At 38.5% G+C, this 17,287-nt stretch overlaps 4 protein-coding genes across 9 annotated transcripts in view; 2 read left to right on the top strand and 2 right to left on the bottom strand.

Moving 5' to 3' along the window:
• Positions 1-5: 5 nt before the first annotated feature.
• On the top strand, positions 6-1,959 carry LOC124408223 (DNA-directed RNA polymerases I and III subunit RPAC1). The gene is made up of 7 exons (XM_046884991.1): positions 6-91; positions 181-240; positions 462-652; positions 774-958; positions 1,099-1,287; positions 1,377-1,625; positions 1,808-1,959. The coding sequence occupies exons 1-7, from the start codon at positions 38-40 to the stop codon at positions 1,918-1,920; spliced, it is 1,041 nt and encodes a 346-aa protein (XP_046740947.1). The 5' UTR covers positions 6-37; the 3' UTR covers positions 1,921-1,959.
• A 152-nt stretch (positions 1,960-2,111) lies between these two features.
• On the bottom strand, positions 2,112-9,995 carry LOC124408219 (bifunctional glutamate/proline--tRNA ligase). The gene is made up of 13 exons (XM_046884985.1): positions 9,846-9,995; positions 9,203-9,382; positions 8,317-8,732; positions 7,800-8,151; positions 7,508-7,679; positions 7,021-7,422; positions 6,391-6,844; positions 6,000-6,254; positions 4,180-5,739; positions 3,432-3,833; positions 2,911-3,302; positions 2,596-2,739; positions 2,112-2,430 (listed from the first exon to the last, which is right to left on the bottom strand). Exons 1-13 carry the CDS (start codon positions 9,886-9,888, stop codon positions 2,265-2,267), a joined length of 4,938 nt encoding a protein of 1,645 aa, XP_046740941.1. The 5' UTR covers positions 9,889-9,995; the 3' UTR covers positions 2,112-2,264.
• A 386-nt stretch (positions 9,996-10,381) lies between these two features.
• LOC124408220 lies at positions 10,382-14,665 on the top strand. 3 transcript variants are annotated; one of them, XM_046884986.1, is made up of 4 exons: positions 10,382-10,505; positions 11,140-11,324; positions 11,533-11,691; positions 12,448-14,665. In XM_046884986.1, the coding sequence occupies exons 1-4, from the start codon at positions 10,397-10,399 to the stop codon at positions 14,263-14,265; spliced, it is 2,271 nt and encodes a 756-aa protein (XP_046740942.1). In that variant the 5' UTR covers positions 10,382-10,396; the 3' UTR covers positions 14,266-14,665. The 3 variants fall into 3 exon arrangements, with proteins under 3 accessions (XP_046740942.1, XP_046740943.1, XP_046740944.1); XM_046884987.1 differs by lacking the exon at positions 10,382-10,505 and adding an exon at positions 10,574-10,986; XM_046884988.1 differs by lacking the exons at positions 10,382-10,505; positions 11,140-11,324 and adding an exon at positions 11,870-11,999 and having other exon boundaries at positions 11,557-11,691.
• Positions 14,666-15,496: 831 nt separating this feature from the next.
• LOC124407976 overlaps positions 15,497-17,287 on the bottom strand; it is a 34,845-nt gene continuing 33,054 nt past the window's right edge. For all 4 annotated transcript variants that reach the window (XM_046884593.1, XM_046884596.1, XM_046884594.1 and 1 more), the window contains one exon: positions 15,497-16,969. In XM_046884593.1, coding sequence (XP_046740549.1) covers positions 16,367-16,969 — 603 coding nt within the window. In that variant the 3' untranslated portion in view covers positions 15,497-16,366. The remainder of the gene's footprint in view (positions 16,970-17,287) is intronic.

The following is a 17,287-nucleotide window of genomic DNA, read 5'->3' as shown; positions in this document are numbered from 1 at the left end:
GATAGAAGAGTGGAAAAGACAACAAACCAACCTGAAAATGCAGAAAGGTGATTCTTCTCGTATAATTTTAGAGGAATACGCCATTTCGAACGTAAGTACCATTCATAATAAACAATGTATTGTATCCCATAAACTAATTGTATTGCATCAGTTAATTAAAACCGATTCATTTTAACTAAGGCTGTGGAACATTCCATCGTTCAAAAAGGGGAATCATGGAGCATCGAGAAATTTGCAGAGGTGGGTAATTAGGAGAGTGATAAAATTAGTCACCGCAACATAATAAGTCTAAGGTCAATTGTAACTATTCGTTCTTATATGTAGCATTCAAAAAGGCTACTGTTTCTTTCACAAAATTCATTTTTGTGTCCAACGATAAGTGCTAATTTAAATCATTCAGGGCTCATACACTGAGAATGCGATGACTTTTGTATTTATTATTTATTTTGTTGTCAACACAGAACCTCAAGGTGGAGATCATCAGAGAAGGAGATAACGGGAGAGAGTTAGAGTTTGATTTAATTGGCTGCGCCCCAGCTTTGGCCAATGCATTTCGCAGAATTCTATTGAGCGAGGTACCTTCAATGGCTATAGAAAAAGTTTTCATACGAAATAACACGAGTCTAATCCAAGATGAAGTTCTGGCTCATAGGTAGGTGTAAGAAAACTGCTCTATGTATTACAGCAGCCAACTGACATACATTACAAAGAACTTGTTTGTCAGAAAATATTTGAAGGCAGACAGATTGGTCTAACTATTTTCATGAATTCAGATTAGGATTATTGCCTTTACGAGCAGATCCTCGTTTGTTTGAATATCCGGCACAACCAGTGAGTGAAGATGAAGATGCTAGCGATCAGGACACTTTGCGTTATGAATTAAAGGTGACTTGTTCGTTGAACCCACATCCCCGTAAAGATTCTCGAAGACCGGAGGATATTTACATCAATGACAATGGTGAATATTAAGGTCGCCCAATTCATTATTTCTAAATGCTGTGTGAAGTTTTATTTTAGTAAACTTCTCTCTATCTTGAACATTTTACCAAGTTATAAGCTGTGAATCGTAACACAAAACTTAATCTTTTATACTTACAGTTTATAGTAGAGATGTGAAATGGGTTCCACTCGGACAGCAGGCAGAAATTTATCCCAAAGGCGAAGAGCAGCTTGGCGTTTTGGAAGGTGACATATTAATATGTAAAATGCGCCCTGGTCAGGAAATACATGCTTTCATGCACGCAGTTAAAGGAATCGGCAAAGACCACGCCAAATTTTCGCCAGTAGGTTTGTATCAGATTTTCGGATTGTTCAATTGATTGCATTAGTGAAATAGAAGGAAATACAATTATTATACTTCTCCATTTATCATACAGCCACTGCTACGTATAGAATGCTGCCTGAAATTAAACTCACGAAACCGGTCAGAGGGGAGATGGCTGAGCGCTTGAAGGGCTGTTTTAGTCCAGGAGTGATTGAAATTGTTCGAGATAAAAAAAATGGGCCAGACGATCGCGAAGCTAGGGTAAAAAATGCCCGGTACGATAGCTGCTCCAGAAATGTATTCAGACATAATGATCTCAAGGAATGCGTTCAGCTGACTCGTGTGCCTGACCACTTCATCTGTAAGTTTTCATGTTGATTAGCTATAAACAATTTTCATACCAAAAGTACAAAACGTAAATAATTTCTTGTCTTGTAATAACAGTTTGTCTGCTTTCTTTAAACTTTTCTTATCAATCGCAGTTTCAGGCATTCGTTCCATAATATTGATTGAATTGATTTTTTTATTTTTTCAATCATCTAGTTACCATTGAATCGCTCGGTGCTTTGCCCCCCGCTGTTCTCTTCCTGGAAGCAGTCAAAACTTTGAAAGCTAAGTGCAGGACGTTCATCGAAGAAATTGATAATATTGCTTAATGCGATACTACGACATTGATTTGTAATTAATAAAAAAGATGCATTAAATATTTGTGGTCGATTATTCGTTGCAGTGTCAATTTTTCATAAAAACCTGCACCTTGTGACAGCGTACTATTGCCAATTCTTTCTTCCTTGGTACAACGATTGTCAAACACACAGATGGTTGGATGGAAAAGGCAAAAAATACCTTCAATCATCGTATTTTCAAAAGAAGCGAACCTTTTTTATTTCCCATTCTAATTTCGTGGAGTTATTTACCGTGTGATACTCAGGTCATGTATACCCGTTTCATGTGTTTTGATTGTAGCTTCTTAAAAATTGACTGAAAAAAGTGATTTTCTTCAGTAGCTACGTCCAAACAGAGTATAAAATTTAGGCTTATTTTTACACCCAAGATTAATGCACCGCAGCGTTTCCAGTGGCGCCGGAGGCGTCGGTTGTTCAAACGGTATGCACAAACTTTTAGCTCCCATGGCTGGAGCTCCAGGCTCTTCACCGGCATCCTCTCTGTAACATATATTTTCATCGTTAATCACAAATTAATAAAGATTGGGATAATTTAGTTGAAAAAAAGCTGGTTGCATAGATTCATCTAAACCTCTGGCTCTGTTTTCGAGATGATGAAACAAAAATTGACTCTGATTATTCAACACGTTGCCCAATATGTATTACCTTGCACTGTCTGCCTTGATTTTATCCTCGCAAGATATTTCTCCACAGAAAGGTGATAAGATTATATTTTTGTTATCTAAATGTGCACAAAAATCTTTCCAATCTTCTGCTTGTTTTATGTGCTGTTTCATATCCTCAGAAGCCCTGGAAAAGACGTAAGACAAAATGTTTCTCAGAATTTTAATACATTATATATGATATTTTTCATTCAAATGTGACTAATTAAGTTTGAGTGAAGACGCAAATGGGCGCGACTTGTCAGCATTAAATTGAATTCTTCGTACTCATTTTATAACCAAACCTGAGTCTATTTACCTAACAAACATGCTTTTTTGTATCTCTTCCAGCAGTTTGTTGATCTCTGTATTTGCTTGAGCCCGTGGTATTGTCAGCCTGGCAGAATTGTCTCGGCGGACCAATGTAACTTGATTTTTCTGTAAATCTTTCGGTCCTAGTTCTATTCTTAAAGGAACACCCTTTAGCTCCCAGTGATTAAATTTCCAACCAGGACTGTAATTGTCCCTGTAATCACCCTGAACTCTCAATTTCCCTTCAGTTTTCAATTGATTCTCCAACTTGGTACACTCTGTAAGCAATTGCTGGCGCTGCTCAGGAGTACTAGACGCTGTGATCCCACAAGGAATAATTACTGCCTGCACAGCAGCCACTCTTGGAGGTAACACTAATCCATTGTCATCGCCATGGACCTAATTGTTAATATAAAAAAAAGTCTTACTAGAAATGATCTAGAATTTGCGTGTTTAGACTTAAAAATGACTTTTTTTAAATGGTCTAAATTCGGAATATATGATGTACGATACTCGATCATTACGTACCATAATCATAACACCTATCGTACGTGTTGTTATTCCCCATGAGTTTTGATAAACATATATTTTTTCGCTACCTTCCTCAACTCCTTCAACCTGGATATCAAACATTTTTGAAAAATTTTGTCCAAGGAAATGGCTAGTCGCACCCTGTATGGCTCTTCCACTTGCAGAAACAAAGGCTTCAACTGTCGTGGTGAAATCGCCACCGGCAAACTTTTCCTTTTCAGTTTTCCGACCCTTGACTACAGGAATTGCTAATATATCTTCATAAATTTTCGCATACAACTCCAGGATAGTTAGTACTTCTTCTTCTGCTTCAGTCTTAGTTGCAAATGCCGTATGACCTTCTTGCCAAAGAAACTCTCGAGTTCGTAGGAATGGCTGAGGATGCTTAAATTCCCATCTCTGCAATTAAAGTTCAGGCTTGAATTGTGAAATTTATATATGAATGAGTATACTAGGTCTGAATAATCAACATCTCTGAAAAATTATGTACAAACGAGATTGAAGTTCGTAACATAAATACAAAAAAAGATTTTTTCAAATCATTATTTGGCAACATTGGAGTTAGGCTGAAGGCATCACAGTTGCAAAGTGAGTATTCTTTACTGTAATTAAACTTTCTCGCTTAACAGTTTTCTGCATTTCTCATAATTCTAAAGTTGTAAATAGCCATGTTCTCTGATGCTTTGGTCGATTAACGTTACAGACTTCGACCTAATGATTTCTAATAATTTTCAGAATACCTCACCACAACATTGTTCCATTGATTGAGCTTGAGAGGCAAGTCCCGATGAGATTTTAACCACTTGGCATATGCTGGGTACATCACTGTCTCCGAAGTAGGTCTTATGGCGATTGGTTCTGCTAGTTCAGAGTCGCCACTTTTCGTTACCCATGCCACTTCAGGGGCAAAGTCGGCAATGTGTGCTTTTTCCTTTTCAAGAACACTCCGGCTCACAAATATAGGAAAATAACAGTTTTGGACCCCAAGCTTCTTTATCTCGCCGTCGAACCACTCCTTTATAACTTCCCAAATGTGGTAACTCCAGGGTCTGAGGACATAACAACCTGACACATCATAATACTCGATCATTTCCCCTTTAGTGATGACTTGTGAGTACCATTCTGAAAGGCTTTCATTTTTTTTGGCCTCTAGGCCCAATCTTGTGCCAGTCTTAGTTACTTCTTTATCCTTTGTTGCCGCTTCCTTCGCACTCTTATTAACACTCGCTGGTTTCTTTGACTGACTATCTGATTTTTTAGCATCTCTGGCAGGAGTGGAAGAACTAGACGGTTTCCAGTCTTGTCCGGAAGCAGTCTTGTACTCAGCTTTTAAATTCAAAAGAACTTTCACTTCCTGATCGACAGTTTTTTTATCTACCTTAGCAGCTTTGAGGTCGCGTACTTTGTCACCTTGTTTTTTAATTTCGTTTGATATTTTCTCTGCATTATCGTTCTTACTTTCAACTTTTACTGCTGCCGAGGGCACTGCTTCCGGTTTCCATTCGTTACCTGCTTTGGTTTTGTACTCTACTTTCAGAGCAAGTAGAGTTTTTACTTCTTCGTCGATGACACTCTTACTTGCCTTTTCTGACTTCAACTGCCTCACTTTATCTCCTTGCTTTACAATTCGAACAGATATTTCCGCTCCAGGATCCATTTTTTTCTCCCCGTCTGTTTTCCGAACAGGCACAGTTCCAGGCTTCCAGTACTGACCCGTTGCTGACTTGTACTCTGCCTTCAAACTCAAAAGCGTTTTTACCTCTGCTTCGACTACTTTTTTATCAGCTTTTTCTCCTTTAAGTACCCTCACTTTATCACCCTGCTTTGCTATTTCGTTGCATATTATTTCCGCGCTTCTGCCCTCCGCTATTTTCTCCTCTTTCTGTACTTTATCTGTCGCTATCGCCACCGGGGTGACTCCAGGCTTCCAGTCTTCTCCAGTCGCACTTTTATACTCAGCCTTCAAGTTCAAAAGTGTTTTTACTTCCACTTCAACTAACTTTTTCTCTGCCTTCTCCGCTTTTAGTTGTCTGACTTTATCTCCTTGCTTCAAAATCTCACTGGATATAATTTCGGCACTTCTGTTGCTGTTAGTTGTTTTAGTCGCAGCAGGAACTGGTGCTGCTCCAGGTTTCCAATCGGCACCAGTAGCTGCTTTATATTCTGCTTTTAGCGCTAACAAAGTCTTCACTTCTTGTTCAATCACTTTCTTCTCAGCCTTAGCAGCCTTGAGCTCTCTGACTTTTTCGCCCTGTGCAGCAACTTTTGCGCTCAGGTCCTTACCATTATTTCCGACAGTATTTAACTGAAACAAATATTCGGCATTTTTACCATTTCATTCTGACCCATCCCAATATAATGGGAAAAGAATTTTGACAAGGACAAAAACTCGTGGATAAAAAAAAAGTATATTGTAAATATTTAAGGAATTTGAATGCCACCTCTATATCATCATTGAATATAGCATGTAATGTACCATATGGCAAAAGTCATGAAGTAAAGCTAACCCAATTGTTCTTCAACAGGCCAAATCAAGACCTTTCACTAAATCATAGAGGGACCAACCTCTTTTGGTGACTGGCTGGCTTCGGCAGGTGCCTTAGTTGAGGAAGTAGTAGGGGAAGCTGTGGGTAATGTGGTGGGAGATGTGGCATGACCATCAGGCACATGGAATAAAATCAGAGGCTGTTCCCTCGAAGAGTGTGGACTTGCCGAAGCATATGGAACGTCGCAACGGAAGAATCCTTTCCTTTGCAGCTGGATTATTTCGCCCTTGACCACTCTTTTGAGTTCAACTTCACCTAGCAATGCTACCTCTTTCTGTGAAAAAGCAAATTTCGTATGATAATTAGCATGTTTAAAATTTGGCATCATATAAGATTCGGTTCAAGACCTGAACGAGATTTGAAGATTTGACATGATAGCAATTAAGTTCTTCCCAAAATTTTCAACTTACTCTTGTGTTTTTGGCAACAAAATCTTTGAAATCATCATCTTTTCCTAGTACTGCCTTGCTGATAATGTGGTCAAAATAAACAGCGTAACATGGTATCAAATTAGACTCTTCGACCTTGTCCTTTGCCACACTTTTATCTTGGCAGAGCCAAGTAAGCTTGAGGGTAGACTTGAAATCTTTATTATCGAGATTCAACTTCGCCTCAATCTCTGTTACTGTACCATTTTCTTTCTTTACTTTCTGGATTAAAAGATTTCCCCAGTTTATAAACGTTGCATTCTGACCTTCAATCAGAACTTCAGCATCATCTTTTTCGATAAGCAGATTCGGTCCTATCCGCACTCTCTTAGTACCCTGAGCGGGATCTTTCGGATGATTTTGAACTGTAAGCCATCCCTCTGTTGCATCTAATACTCGAACAGGTATCGTTTGATCTTGCGAGAGAGCTGTATACCTAAAACAATTTGTCAATTAGCAATTTTTATTCAAAATATGAATTTCTATTCCTACTCTGTATAGATAAATAGGAAGTAAAGAACCGAAACTGCTTAACTATTCGATAACCACAAAAATCTCATGAAAAATCACCCCAAAAAATTAAAACAAAATTATAATAAAAAAATTCAGTACCTTGCAGCGGTAGGATCGATAATTTTTTTATTAAACGACCAAATTTTGTCCCATTCCATAAATACAACGGATTTTGAACTACCCTGTGCTATGATAAATTGTTTTAATCCTTCCACAGTCATTCCTCGTCGTAAAACCCCTCTTACTGTGGGGAAACGAGGGTCGTCCCATCCATCTACGAGCCCTTCAGCTACGAACCACGTTAATTTTCGCTTCGACAATACAGTGTGTGTCATGTTGAGTCTTGAGTATGCCCAAATATGTGGCCGCCGAAGATTAAGGGCCTCTATAAGCCAATAGAACTGAGCATCTCGGTCGTGGTATTCAGTTGTACGAAGTGTATGAGTTACTCCTTCGATTGCGTCAACGATTGGGCAGGCAAAATCGTACGTTGGGTAAACCCTGAGCAAGTAAACTTATTGTTAGAATTTTTCATCAACGGTGACCAATTTTCAGGTAAAATAGAGAGAAGAACTACATTACGCACTTGTATTTAGTGCCAGTACGAGGGTGGGGCTCAGGTTTACAGCGATAAATCGTGGGATCACGCATACATCCATTAACGGATTCGTAATCAATTTTGGCTCTCACACAACACTCTGTGCCACGGCTACTACCTTTCTTCATCTCTTCCCATAGTTCCAAATTCTTCTCTACACCTGGAGAAGAGATTCATAGTAATCAATAATACAGATAAACGCTTTGGTGAAAAAAGTTTTGCTTCTCCCATTCTATGTCAATCAAACATTTGAATTTATCAAAATCAGTAAACCACTTACTGTTATCTCTATTAACAGAAGGCAATCTCTGGTCTCGTTGCTCCTTCATCGCAGCTGCTGGAGTATCGTCAACATACGCCTTGCCCTCAGTCAACATTTGCTGGCAGTAGCTAAGCATTAAATCAAAGTATTGCGAGGTGTGGGTAAATCGGTCCGGTTTTATTTGCAGCATTTTCAAATCTTCCAAGATGGCTTCTTCAAATTCAACGGATTCCTTAGCTGGATTTGTATCATCGAACCGCATGATCAATTGCCCTTGGAAATTGTCTGCGTAATATTGATTCAGAAGAGCCGCCTTTGCATGGCCGATATGAAGGTAGCCGCTAGCTTCTGGTGGAAAACGTACTACCACCTAAACACAAGTATACATCATCATCATTCTCAACAATCAGCGATGAAAATTGGATTTACAGGGTGAAACAAGTAGTTTCGAAATTAAATCAAGGGCTCCTACTAAATGATAAACAAAGTTTGTGTCAGCTCGAAAATAACTTATTTAAATCAGCTGGCAAGTTACCTTGCCCATTTCAGCACCAGGTAATTCTATGAATTTTCCTTCCTCTTTTCGGGTGCCTCCACCCTTCGGTGCTTTCGTCATTTTTCCGGCGGTATCAGGTTTGTCTTTTGCAGGTGTAGCGTTTGCGTTAACTGTATCTACGGATGTCTTGACAGCGGGCAATGAAAGCACATGCTTATACCATCGGGTGATGTTTGGGTATTTTTCACTCTCTTGCCAACGCGATTGACTGTACAGAGCTGCAAAGACCGAGATATCAGCAATTGTAAAACGCTTAGAAGCTAACCATGTTTTTGGTGTCAATGAGCGCTCCAAGTAAGCCAGAGCCTCTTCTACAGACTGTGAACATTTGAGAGGACCAATCGAGAAGGAAAGCCAATGGTCAACCTCGGTTCGTTCCAGTGCACCCTCTCCACCTACAAAATAAAAAAAACAACATTAAAATATGAGTTCTGTAATTAAGGATTCAGAGAGATGCAAGAATAACTGTAATATAATTTAGATATATCTAATGTAACTGTACAAAATAACTTTACCATGATGGAATAAGAATTGTTTGCTAAAAATTAGTAAATGGTAAAGGATTTACAGATGTCAGTATGAGAAAAAATATTGTATTATTATTAAATGAAGTATACATAAAACGAGGCTGAAGCTAACAATCAGAATTAATAAACGAACATTTTAACGTTCATTTGAATAGGGTAATGAAGGCCAAAAATCAGAATTTTGTAAAATACCTCGAAGCCCTAATACTTATATAGAATTATGTAGAGAAAACTTGACTGCGTTATTTTATTTTCAAGGAGTTTAACACATTTGGCTGCTAATCCCGACTGCTAGCTTCAGTTTCATATGTATAAAATAATTTTTTCTAGATACTTGCCGTACAATGCTGAGTCTATTGTGCGTGCCAGATATCGAATTGCTTCGTTGTTGTTTTCCCCAATTAGAGCACCTTCTTCATCAAAGAGTTGGATATTGCTAGGTCCCTTAATCTCAGACCAGGATACATCTACCTTAATTTTTCCATCGCTGCGAAGTAACTCAGTTATGGCTAATGCACCTGCGTGTGAAAATAAATGTGTACATTAAATTACATGTATAATTAGTAAGGAATACGAACATCGAATTAAGCGATAAATGTGTAAATCAGTAAGATGTAGTTAAGTATGTACCAAAAAATTTGGTTTCAACAGCACTTAACTGATAAAACTATTTAGGTGCAGGTTGATTAATCAGAATGATGCAATATTAGTGATAAAAAAAATGTGATATAATGTAGCCGAGTTAGTAAATAGCAAGAAAAAATTCAAAGCGACTCGAGTTCAATCTTGAGATGGACGTTTAAATAAATTCAATGATTGCCGATAAAAGCAACTTGCAGATTTTCGTCAATCTTAAGTAAGTACAAAATCACACGTTGCAATTAGTGAGTTATAGTGACAGGTGTGTTCCAAGAACACTATTCACCACGTCGAGGTGTGTGTCGTTATAAAAAAAAGTATATTTTATTTAGTTTCCATTACCTAACGGTGGATTATGAGGGCTTGCGATTAGTTTGAAAGACATTTTTATCGCCTTTTACTAACTCGCCTAGCGCACGCCGGCTACGGTGCTTCGGTATCTCAAAATAGAACCAGATGTCTGAATTCCGAACGTCTTAACAGGAATTTCAATTTTCAGGTTAGCGGAAAAGTACAACTGGCGCACATGTGGCCAGACTCGCGATTAAAATACTGTATATATTATGTAGCCATGTAGGTATGTACAGGGCTTCCGGCAGAGAGCGAGTTGAATGGTTATAAATACAAATTAAATAAATTAAAATAACGTCTGAACGATTACGTGGCTATTTTTAAGCATGCCGTTTCACCTGTGGAGCTTCACGTACGGCCATGTATGTTCAACATGTTATTATATTCTGTCATAAAGTGAATACTTTATTTATATTACATGATTACACAACATGCAACGGTGAGATTGACAACCCCTGTGTGTTCAGCGAAAGTGGAGCACCTCACAGAAATTTTTCAAACTAACTTCACACAGAGAGCCTCGAAACTTCCAACTTCTGTCAATGTCAAATAGAGGCATTATCAAGGCAATTTTTTGCTCAACGAATGAATTAGAGTGGCCGAACACGACATGGGTCGCATTAAAGAAATTATTGCACGGTCGAAGAACCTGCAAGTTGGCTGAAAAGTGAGGCTGAGATTCAAGGTTGAGAACATCTTGTTATGTAAAAATATTTTTCTTTTCATGGGCCAGATGGCAGGTTTTGTCAGTCAGTAGTCCTTCGAGCTTCGTTCGAGCTTTGGATCCGTGTTGTATTTGGAGATTTTAGTTTCATCTGTGAAAGTGTGAAGCCAGCGAAATATACAGAGTTTGAAAATCGCGATATTTCAGCTTATTACTGCTGTGCAGTAACTAGTTGTTGCGTCGCGTCACCTTCGCAATCTGGAACCCGAGGAGTTTAGTTTCTTCTGTACAATTATAGAAATATTCCGCGTTAATAGTATAAGCGCAATATCGCGTCACATACGTCAGTAAATCGTACATACACGAGCAATACTACGATCAGTTAACAAATAAATCCGTTTCCCCAAACGCTCTTCGTCGATTTCCCAGTTTGTTTATTTTCCTACTTACATGCGTGGTGATTCCATGGTAAGTTAATAAACGGATAAAAAAAAATCCTATAATTTTGTCTCTGCATCTCTCTTTCCACACAAGTGCTTCAGCTTTTCTCCAAATTATTTTACAGCGCTTAATTATACACAATCTAGAAGGTTACACTGTTCTCTTCTGATTTCATTATAGTCGCAACGATGGTTGATAGCAGTGGAGAATACGTTCTTCAGTGGGAAGGACACGGTAGCCATGTCGCAGAGAGATTCAGCGGACTTTTGGCCCGACAATCCCTTGTCGATATTACCCTGATTTGCGAGGAACAAAGGCTGCGCGTTCACAAGCTGGTACTTGCATCGTGCAGTCTTTACTTTGAGGTAACCCATTTTACTGTTTATATTTCTTTGTGGCTGGTCGTTATTTTCATTCCTCCATTCTGAGCTTGTGTTTTTACGTCTTATGTTGACCGTACGCTGATGTTTGGCACGAATTTGGATACACCGATGAAACTAAACAGTCAAATTTCATGTAGAATATTTTAAATGTCTAAAAGTAATACTAATTTTCATCATGTGTGTACATTAGGAAATGCTGGAACAAGATCTGGGCCAGGAGCCGACAATTCTATTTAGCGATTTAAATTTTGAAGTTTTGAAGTCGATGGTTGAATTCATGTACTGCGGAGAAACGAGTATTTCGAAACAGCACTTGGAACCCTTACTTCAAGCTGCGATAGTGTTTAAGGTAAGTTTGCGTGGTGCACTGATCAATTATAATTACTGTATATATCATAAGATAACCGATTCTCTGTGGAAGTAGAATTCAATAGTTGAATTGAATGCTTTGGTGTACAATATTCATGCGTTTAACATGTAAAGACGATATTACATTCCAAAAAATTCATAAGCCGAACTTGTTCTAGGTGCAAGAAGTTAAACATCTTGAAAATGACTAGCGTACTTGCTATACCTCAAGGATTCGCACTAATTGATAACTTTACATTCGGCAATAACAATATAGTTGTGCATGTTTCCATCGCTCATCGCTCTCGGGTAACAAGAATAACTTATAACATAAATATTTCGGGAAAGCAAAATGATGTTGCAATGTACAACTTGAATATACTTAGTAATTGAGTAGTATAAATTGTTTGAGATTGGTCAAATCTGGTATATTTTTCCATCGGTTTGCATTGTTCAAATCTGTTTAAGAGTCAAGCAAATACACCGAATAAAAACAAGGAAATACCTTCTTTTTAAGTGCAGTCGTTATAAACTGAGCTGCATGTTTTCAGTTAGGTTTATTTAGTACCATGTAAACTTTGTATAACTGAGAACTGTTTTTTCATGTATCAACTAAACACCCTTGTTTTAAATTTTCTCTACTGAGCACCTAGAAAAAGTTGTGATTGAAATGTAATGCTCAATCAGAAACCTAGCATGAGATTTCCTAATATTCTGACAACATTGTACTAATTACAGTGATTATTTATTTTTTCAGGTGAAAGAACTCGCATCTATTATCAAAAATATGATCGGAGCTAAAAATGTCAACACAGGTGAAACAGGTGGTTGCGTAGAAGAATTTTGTGAAGAAGATGCTGATGATTTGGCAGAAGAAAGTGATTACAGTTTATTCAGTGACAATGACTGTAGGCAGACTTCAACGTGGAATAAAATTGGAGTAGATAGATATCCCAGAAGCGACACAGATGAAAGTACTGATATAGCGTATCTGAATGACAACAATTCACCAACACACAACACTGATGCAAGAAATTCTGATCAATCCCAAGCGAAGTTATCTTTCTTGGGGGTTACGCGTAAAAACATCGAGCAGATGTACTCTGATGTTCCGAGTGCTATGAATCAGGGTTTGAAACTCGATATACACAGAATTAATTCTGTAGGTAGTGTAAATGACGATACCAACATGTTTAGCAAGGATAAAAGTGACCGGCAACCTGTGCTCTATGAACAATGCTGCGATTTTGTAAATACCGAACCAACCTTCGATGAATGTATAGATATCCCTTTGCCTTTATCTCAATCTCGCATTGAAAAAGAATGTGAGAGTATCTATCAGGCAACGCCTGAATTTGAAGAATTCACGAGAACCGGTGATAAATGTTTGAAGGTTTACACACACAAAAAAAGACGTAACTTTATTGGAGGACTTGAGAAGCGACCAGTCAAGTTGACTGACAATATGCCCGAACTAGCAAATAACAATTGTATAGATTTGAAAGATGAACCGTCGAAGAATGAAACTGAACTGGAAAGCGAGTATATTTTAGGTTTAGGATCCAAAATCGTAGAGAACATATCGGATTTTGTCGGTAGTGATACCTCGGAGCAAAGTGCCGTCTCAATTGAATCTGTGGACATCGACACTACTATCAACTTTACTAATAAACATGCCAGACAAATGAAAGAGATTTTCACAAACGAGCAATTAGATCCGACAATCTTCAGACCCAATTCCATACAGTGTCCACCAACATTAAGAAGAAGTGTGAGGCTGAGCCAACACGAAAACGACGATTCCACAAACGAGAAGACTCTCCAGGATGTGGAGAGAAGAAGAGACATGCGGAAAAATTCTGTAACAATAAAACGCAAGAACAAGGACTCAGATTACGGTGAATCAGATGAGAATAAAGCGAGTCCACTGAATTCCATGGCAAAATGCTCAGATCCACAAAGATCACTGCGAAGTAACAGCAAGTTTATTGCACGTAGAGGCAAAACTCATTTATCGCTGTCTAAGAATATCAACAGAAATGAAGAAAAAGTGATTGCGAATAGTAAACTGAAGCCGGATAAATTGCAAATAATAAAACCAGAGCCAGGAGAAATGTTTCCAAATAAATTCAACACCATAGCTTCTGTGAGTCGAGTACTGTGGGGTGACATGTCAGACTGTTTGGAAAACAGCGAGAACAACATTGAGGACTATATAGACTATTCGCCGAGCAAGGAGATCCCGTTTGCCGTTGGACTATTGCCACTTCGTGCTGCCCTCGAAAGGATGCAAGCCACACCAGATTACCAGCCGCGGAAAACCCGATCCTCCGTGATGCTATTTAGGCAGGAGTTTAACGGTGTTAAGAGAAAAAGCTGTGGTGGTAGCAGCGCGGACTCAAATAATGGCAGCGCGAAGCGACAGAACACTCAATCTCATGGTGATAATTTGAACGGCAGTACTGTTTGTCACGTTCACATTACCGCAAGTCATTCACAGCCTGTGGTTCGGCCTCGACGAAAATCGTTGAACGAGGAAGTAGCTGCCCGGACGAATATAGCCAGTCGCCAATGACACAGATTGTTATATTTATGCAAAAATCCACTCAGCATCAGATTTAGCACATTATATTATGGATTCATAGCGACTATTCTCAAAACGTACTCATACCTACAATATTGTAGGTATTTTATTCTGTGTTGTAATTCACACATTTATGTCGTACTCATAACTCGTTATTCAGATTTTAACATGAATTAAGTATGTTATTATAACATCGGAAGATATATTGCATTTTTATTTATAATCCACCAATCAAATTACTTAATTGGACTTCTATTATCAGTATGATATACCGATTATCGGTACATGTAGAGCAATTTTCTTCTCTGTGCGATCAACCGTGTTCGCTAATCTGGAATTGTTAATTTATTCGTTATCGTTGTCATACTTGCAGAACATATTATTTCAATAACGTTACTGTGATTACTGTAAGGAAATCGTTTAAGATTGTTGTGTAAAGCCGCATGGAGTTGAAGCAATTTAATTATACATATAATTATTGTAGAAAAATTGAAAAATCATATCGTATATCGAAATGAGATTGATACTCGGCATACGGTGTATACATTATATACGAAAAATAGAAATGTTACTGTAAATAATTGAAGCCGTTCGTGTATATTTTCTTAAATAAAAATCTTATTGAATGATTTTTCGTTTTATATTTCGTCGAACCGTAACTGAAGAAAATAATTACATCAGGTGCCCGGAATTTGACTGCAAGGAAATAATAACCGAATTTTACATTCAAAAGTAATTAATATTAAGAAAAAAGAACAAAATTTCTTCATGAAATTTTATACCGTAAGTTTGATATTTTTTATACTCAAACGACTCGTTCGATGGGACCCACAAACCATTATATTAATTGAGGCGATTCCAATGCCAAAGTGATAATACAGCGAGCTACTTTTCACGTAAACAAGTAGGCGCGATTATTTAAAAAATTTCTGCATTGACAAAATGCTCCACTTTTCCACTAACAATGAGCCGTTTAGCATATAATTACGCACCTCACATGACGTTGTCTTGCTAACATTAAGTTGAACGTTTGAATGCCCTGGACCACTCGCAATCGGTTCTTCTTCAATAAGAGCTGTTGCACTTAGGTCTCTGAAATATTTATTTCTACTATACTAAACGTCTTTCTCTCCAATACATACCGGATCATTTAAAGATATAACGTGCCACATGATTGCGATCATAGGATGAGAAAACACTTCTGCATAAGTAAATGTATGCGTATAGAACCGGACTGTCTTTGTATTCTAAAACAATATAATTTCGAGACAGGTGATACGATATGTAGTGGAAAATCTGTTTTTTTTTACTTAAAAAAGATTTTCTTGTGTTGGTTTGTATTAAATGAATACTTATCATACTTACAAGGTAATAATACATATAATTATAATAATTATACACTATTAATTTACCTATTTAGAAATAATCAAATATACATATGTCAGGGTGTTTCCGGAAAAGAGAGAAGTCTTATACCATCGCTGTTTTTCACTACTTTCTTACTTAATTTCTCACGATAAAAATTCATCGTGCATTCGATCTGTGACGTAACTTATGTATTAGAAACCATGTAGCCATGCTTGAGCTGCTGTACTCGATTGTCTCGAAATTCATCTGTGTAGCCAAAATGCGTTCAGTATAACAATTGCTTTATAATTAAAATTTTCTCATCAATTCTATTCACCTGAGATAAAGTTAAAGTTTTTCACCCTGAGAATAATAATCGATGTACGAATTCATTTCACGCTCTATTCCTGACCTCTCTTTATCCGTTAATTAAATACCCTAACAGGTGTATATTTCTAACTACGTTCCTCCGAATACTAAACTACAATACGATATAGTTTAGGGTACTTTGTACAGTATATTGCATTATACGTATATAATAATAATAATAATAATAATTGTCTCTCTCATATTTGTTTCGGTTAATTTTTTTTGTGTTTTCTTCTTACTTTTTTCGTCTCTCCTGTTTCCTCATTTCCCCCCATTTTCTTTCTTTCTTTCTTTCTCTCTTTCTCTCTCTCACTCACTCTCTCCGAAGGCTTGCATCACACGTGGTTATATACGATAAAGTGATACCGGGGGCAGGTCAGCCTTGTTCAACCGTGGTAGCGGCCACGGATTGAGGTTGGCTCTGGGGCTGGCTGAGGTTGATCTGCGGAGGCTGCTGCATCTGGTTGAGCCGACGCACGCGAAGTAGCCGGTAAGCGAGCCATCTGTGCGTCGCGACGGCGGCGGTGCCTTCCTGGCTGACGGCGACGACCTCGCGCTGCATCTGAAGCCGATGCAGCATGGCGCCGGCGATAAGGGCGGACACAACGGCTGACACCGATACTATGACGAATAGGGCGCTGAATCCAGGTATCGGAAGGCAGATACCGTACACGACTTCCTCCCTGATCCTGCCCTGAAATACGGTAACAGCCTCGGCGTGGGCGTCCGGACTAAAGGCGAGATCCGCCTCCGAGATCACCTCGTAGAGACCGCTGACACCGACGTCCGCGCTTCTCGCCTTCCGGTCGGAAACCACTACCGATCTTTTCTGACGTGTTGCTACCGGCGATCCGCCTCCGGACGAGAGTGATTCACCGGCGTGCAGAGGCTGCTCCTTCTCCAGGTTGCGCGGACCGTGTGGGAACTTCTCTTCGGTCGGATTTTTGTCCTCCTGCTGCTGCAGACGCCGAAGTGGTTCCTGGGGAGGAGATTTTTCAACGTGTATTCATGCGATTTATTATTGTAGTTATTTTGTCGCGGTAACATCCCTGAGCTTATGTCAATTCACACGAAGTTGTATTTTAAATTTTACTTACATTTATGATAAAGTGACGAGTTCTCTTGATCGCAAATTTAGGTAACTATTCGGTACTCGAAATCGAATCGGTATCATTTCGGCACTCGAAAAACTTCAAGTGAGTTCGACTAATTCGCGAGATAAGAAAACCTATAAATGTGCCTAGGAAACTGCAGATTACCATAGCATATAATGCAATTATTAATCTTCTTTTCAAGT

Source organism: Diprion similis, chromosome 7, assembly GCF_021155765.1.
Source record: "Diprion similis isolate iyDipSimi1 chromosome 7, iyDipSimi1.1, whole genome shotgun sequence".
Taxonomy (NCBI): domain Eukaryota; kingdom Metazoa; phylum Arthropoda; class Insecta; order Hymenoptera; family Diprionidae; genus Diprion; species Diprion similis.
Note: the sequence above shows the minus strand (reverse complement) of the source record. Positions and strands in the feature narration are given on the sequence as shown.

Excerpts from the sequence above, each read along its gene's own strand:
- LOC124408223 (XM_046884991.1), top strand. The coding sequence starts at position 38 with ATGCAGAAAGGTGATTCTTCTCGTATAATTTTAGAGGAATACGCCATT. Across the intron at positions 959-1,098 it reads TATTTACATCAATGACAATG|TTTATAGTAGAGATGTGAAA; the intron begins GTGAATATTAAG and ends TTATACTTACAG. Across the intron at positions 1,288-1,376 it reads CGCCAAATTTTCGCCAGTAG|CCACTGCTACGTATAGAATG; the intron begins GTTTGTATCAGA and ends TTTATCATACAG.
- LOC124408219 (XM_046884985.1), bottom strand. The coding sequence starts at position 9,888 with ATGTCTTTCAAACTAATCGCAAGCCCTCATAATCCACCGTTAG. Across the intron at positions 9,383-9,845 it reads CCCTCATAATCCACCGTTAG|GTGCATTAGCCATAACTGAG; the intron begins GTAATGGAAACT and ends TTTCACACGCAG. Across the intron at positions 8,152-8,316 it reads CTGGTGCTGAAATGGGCAAG|GTGGTAGTACGTTTTCCACC; the intron begins GTAACTTGCCAG and ends ACTTGTGTTTAG.
- LOC124408220 (XM_046884986.1), top strand. The coding sequence starts at position 10,397 with ATGTCAAATAGAGGCATTATCAAGGCAATTTTTTGCTCAACGAATGAA. Across the intron at positions 10,506-11,139 it reads ATTGCACGGTCGAAGAACCT|TCGCAACGATGGTTGATAGC; the intron begins GCAAGTTGGCTG and ends ATTTCATTATAG. Across the intron at positions 11,692-12,447 it reads AAGCTGCGATAGTGTTTAAG|GTGAAAGAACTCGCATCTAT; the intron begins GTAAGTTTGCGT and ends TTATTTTTTCAG.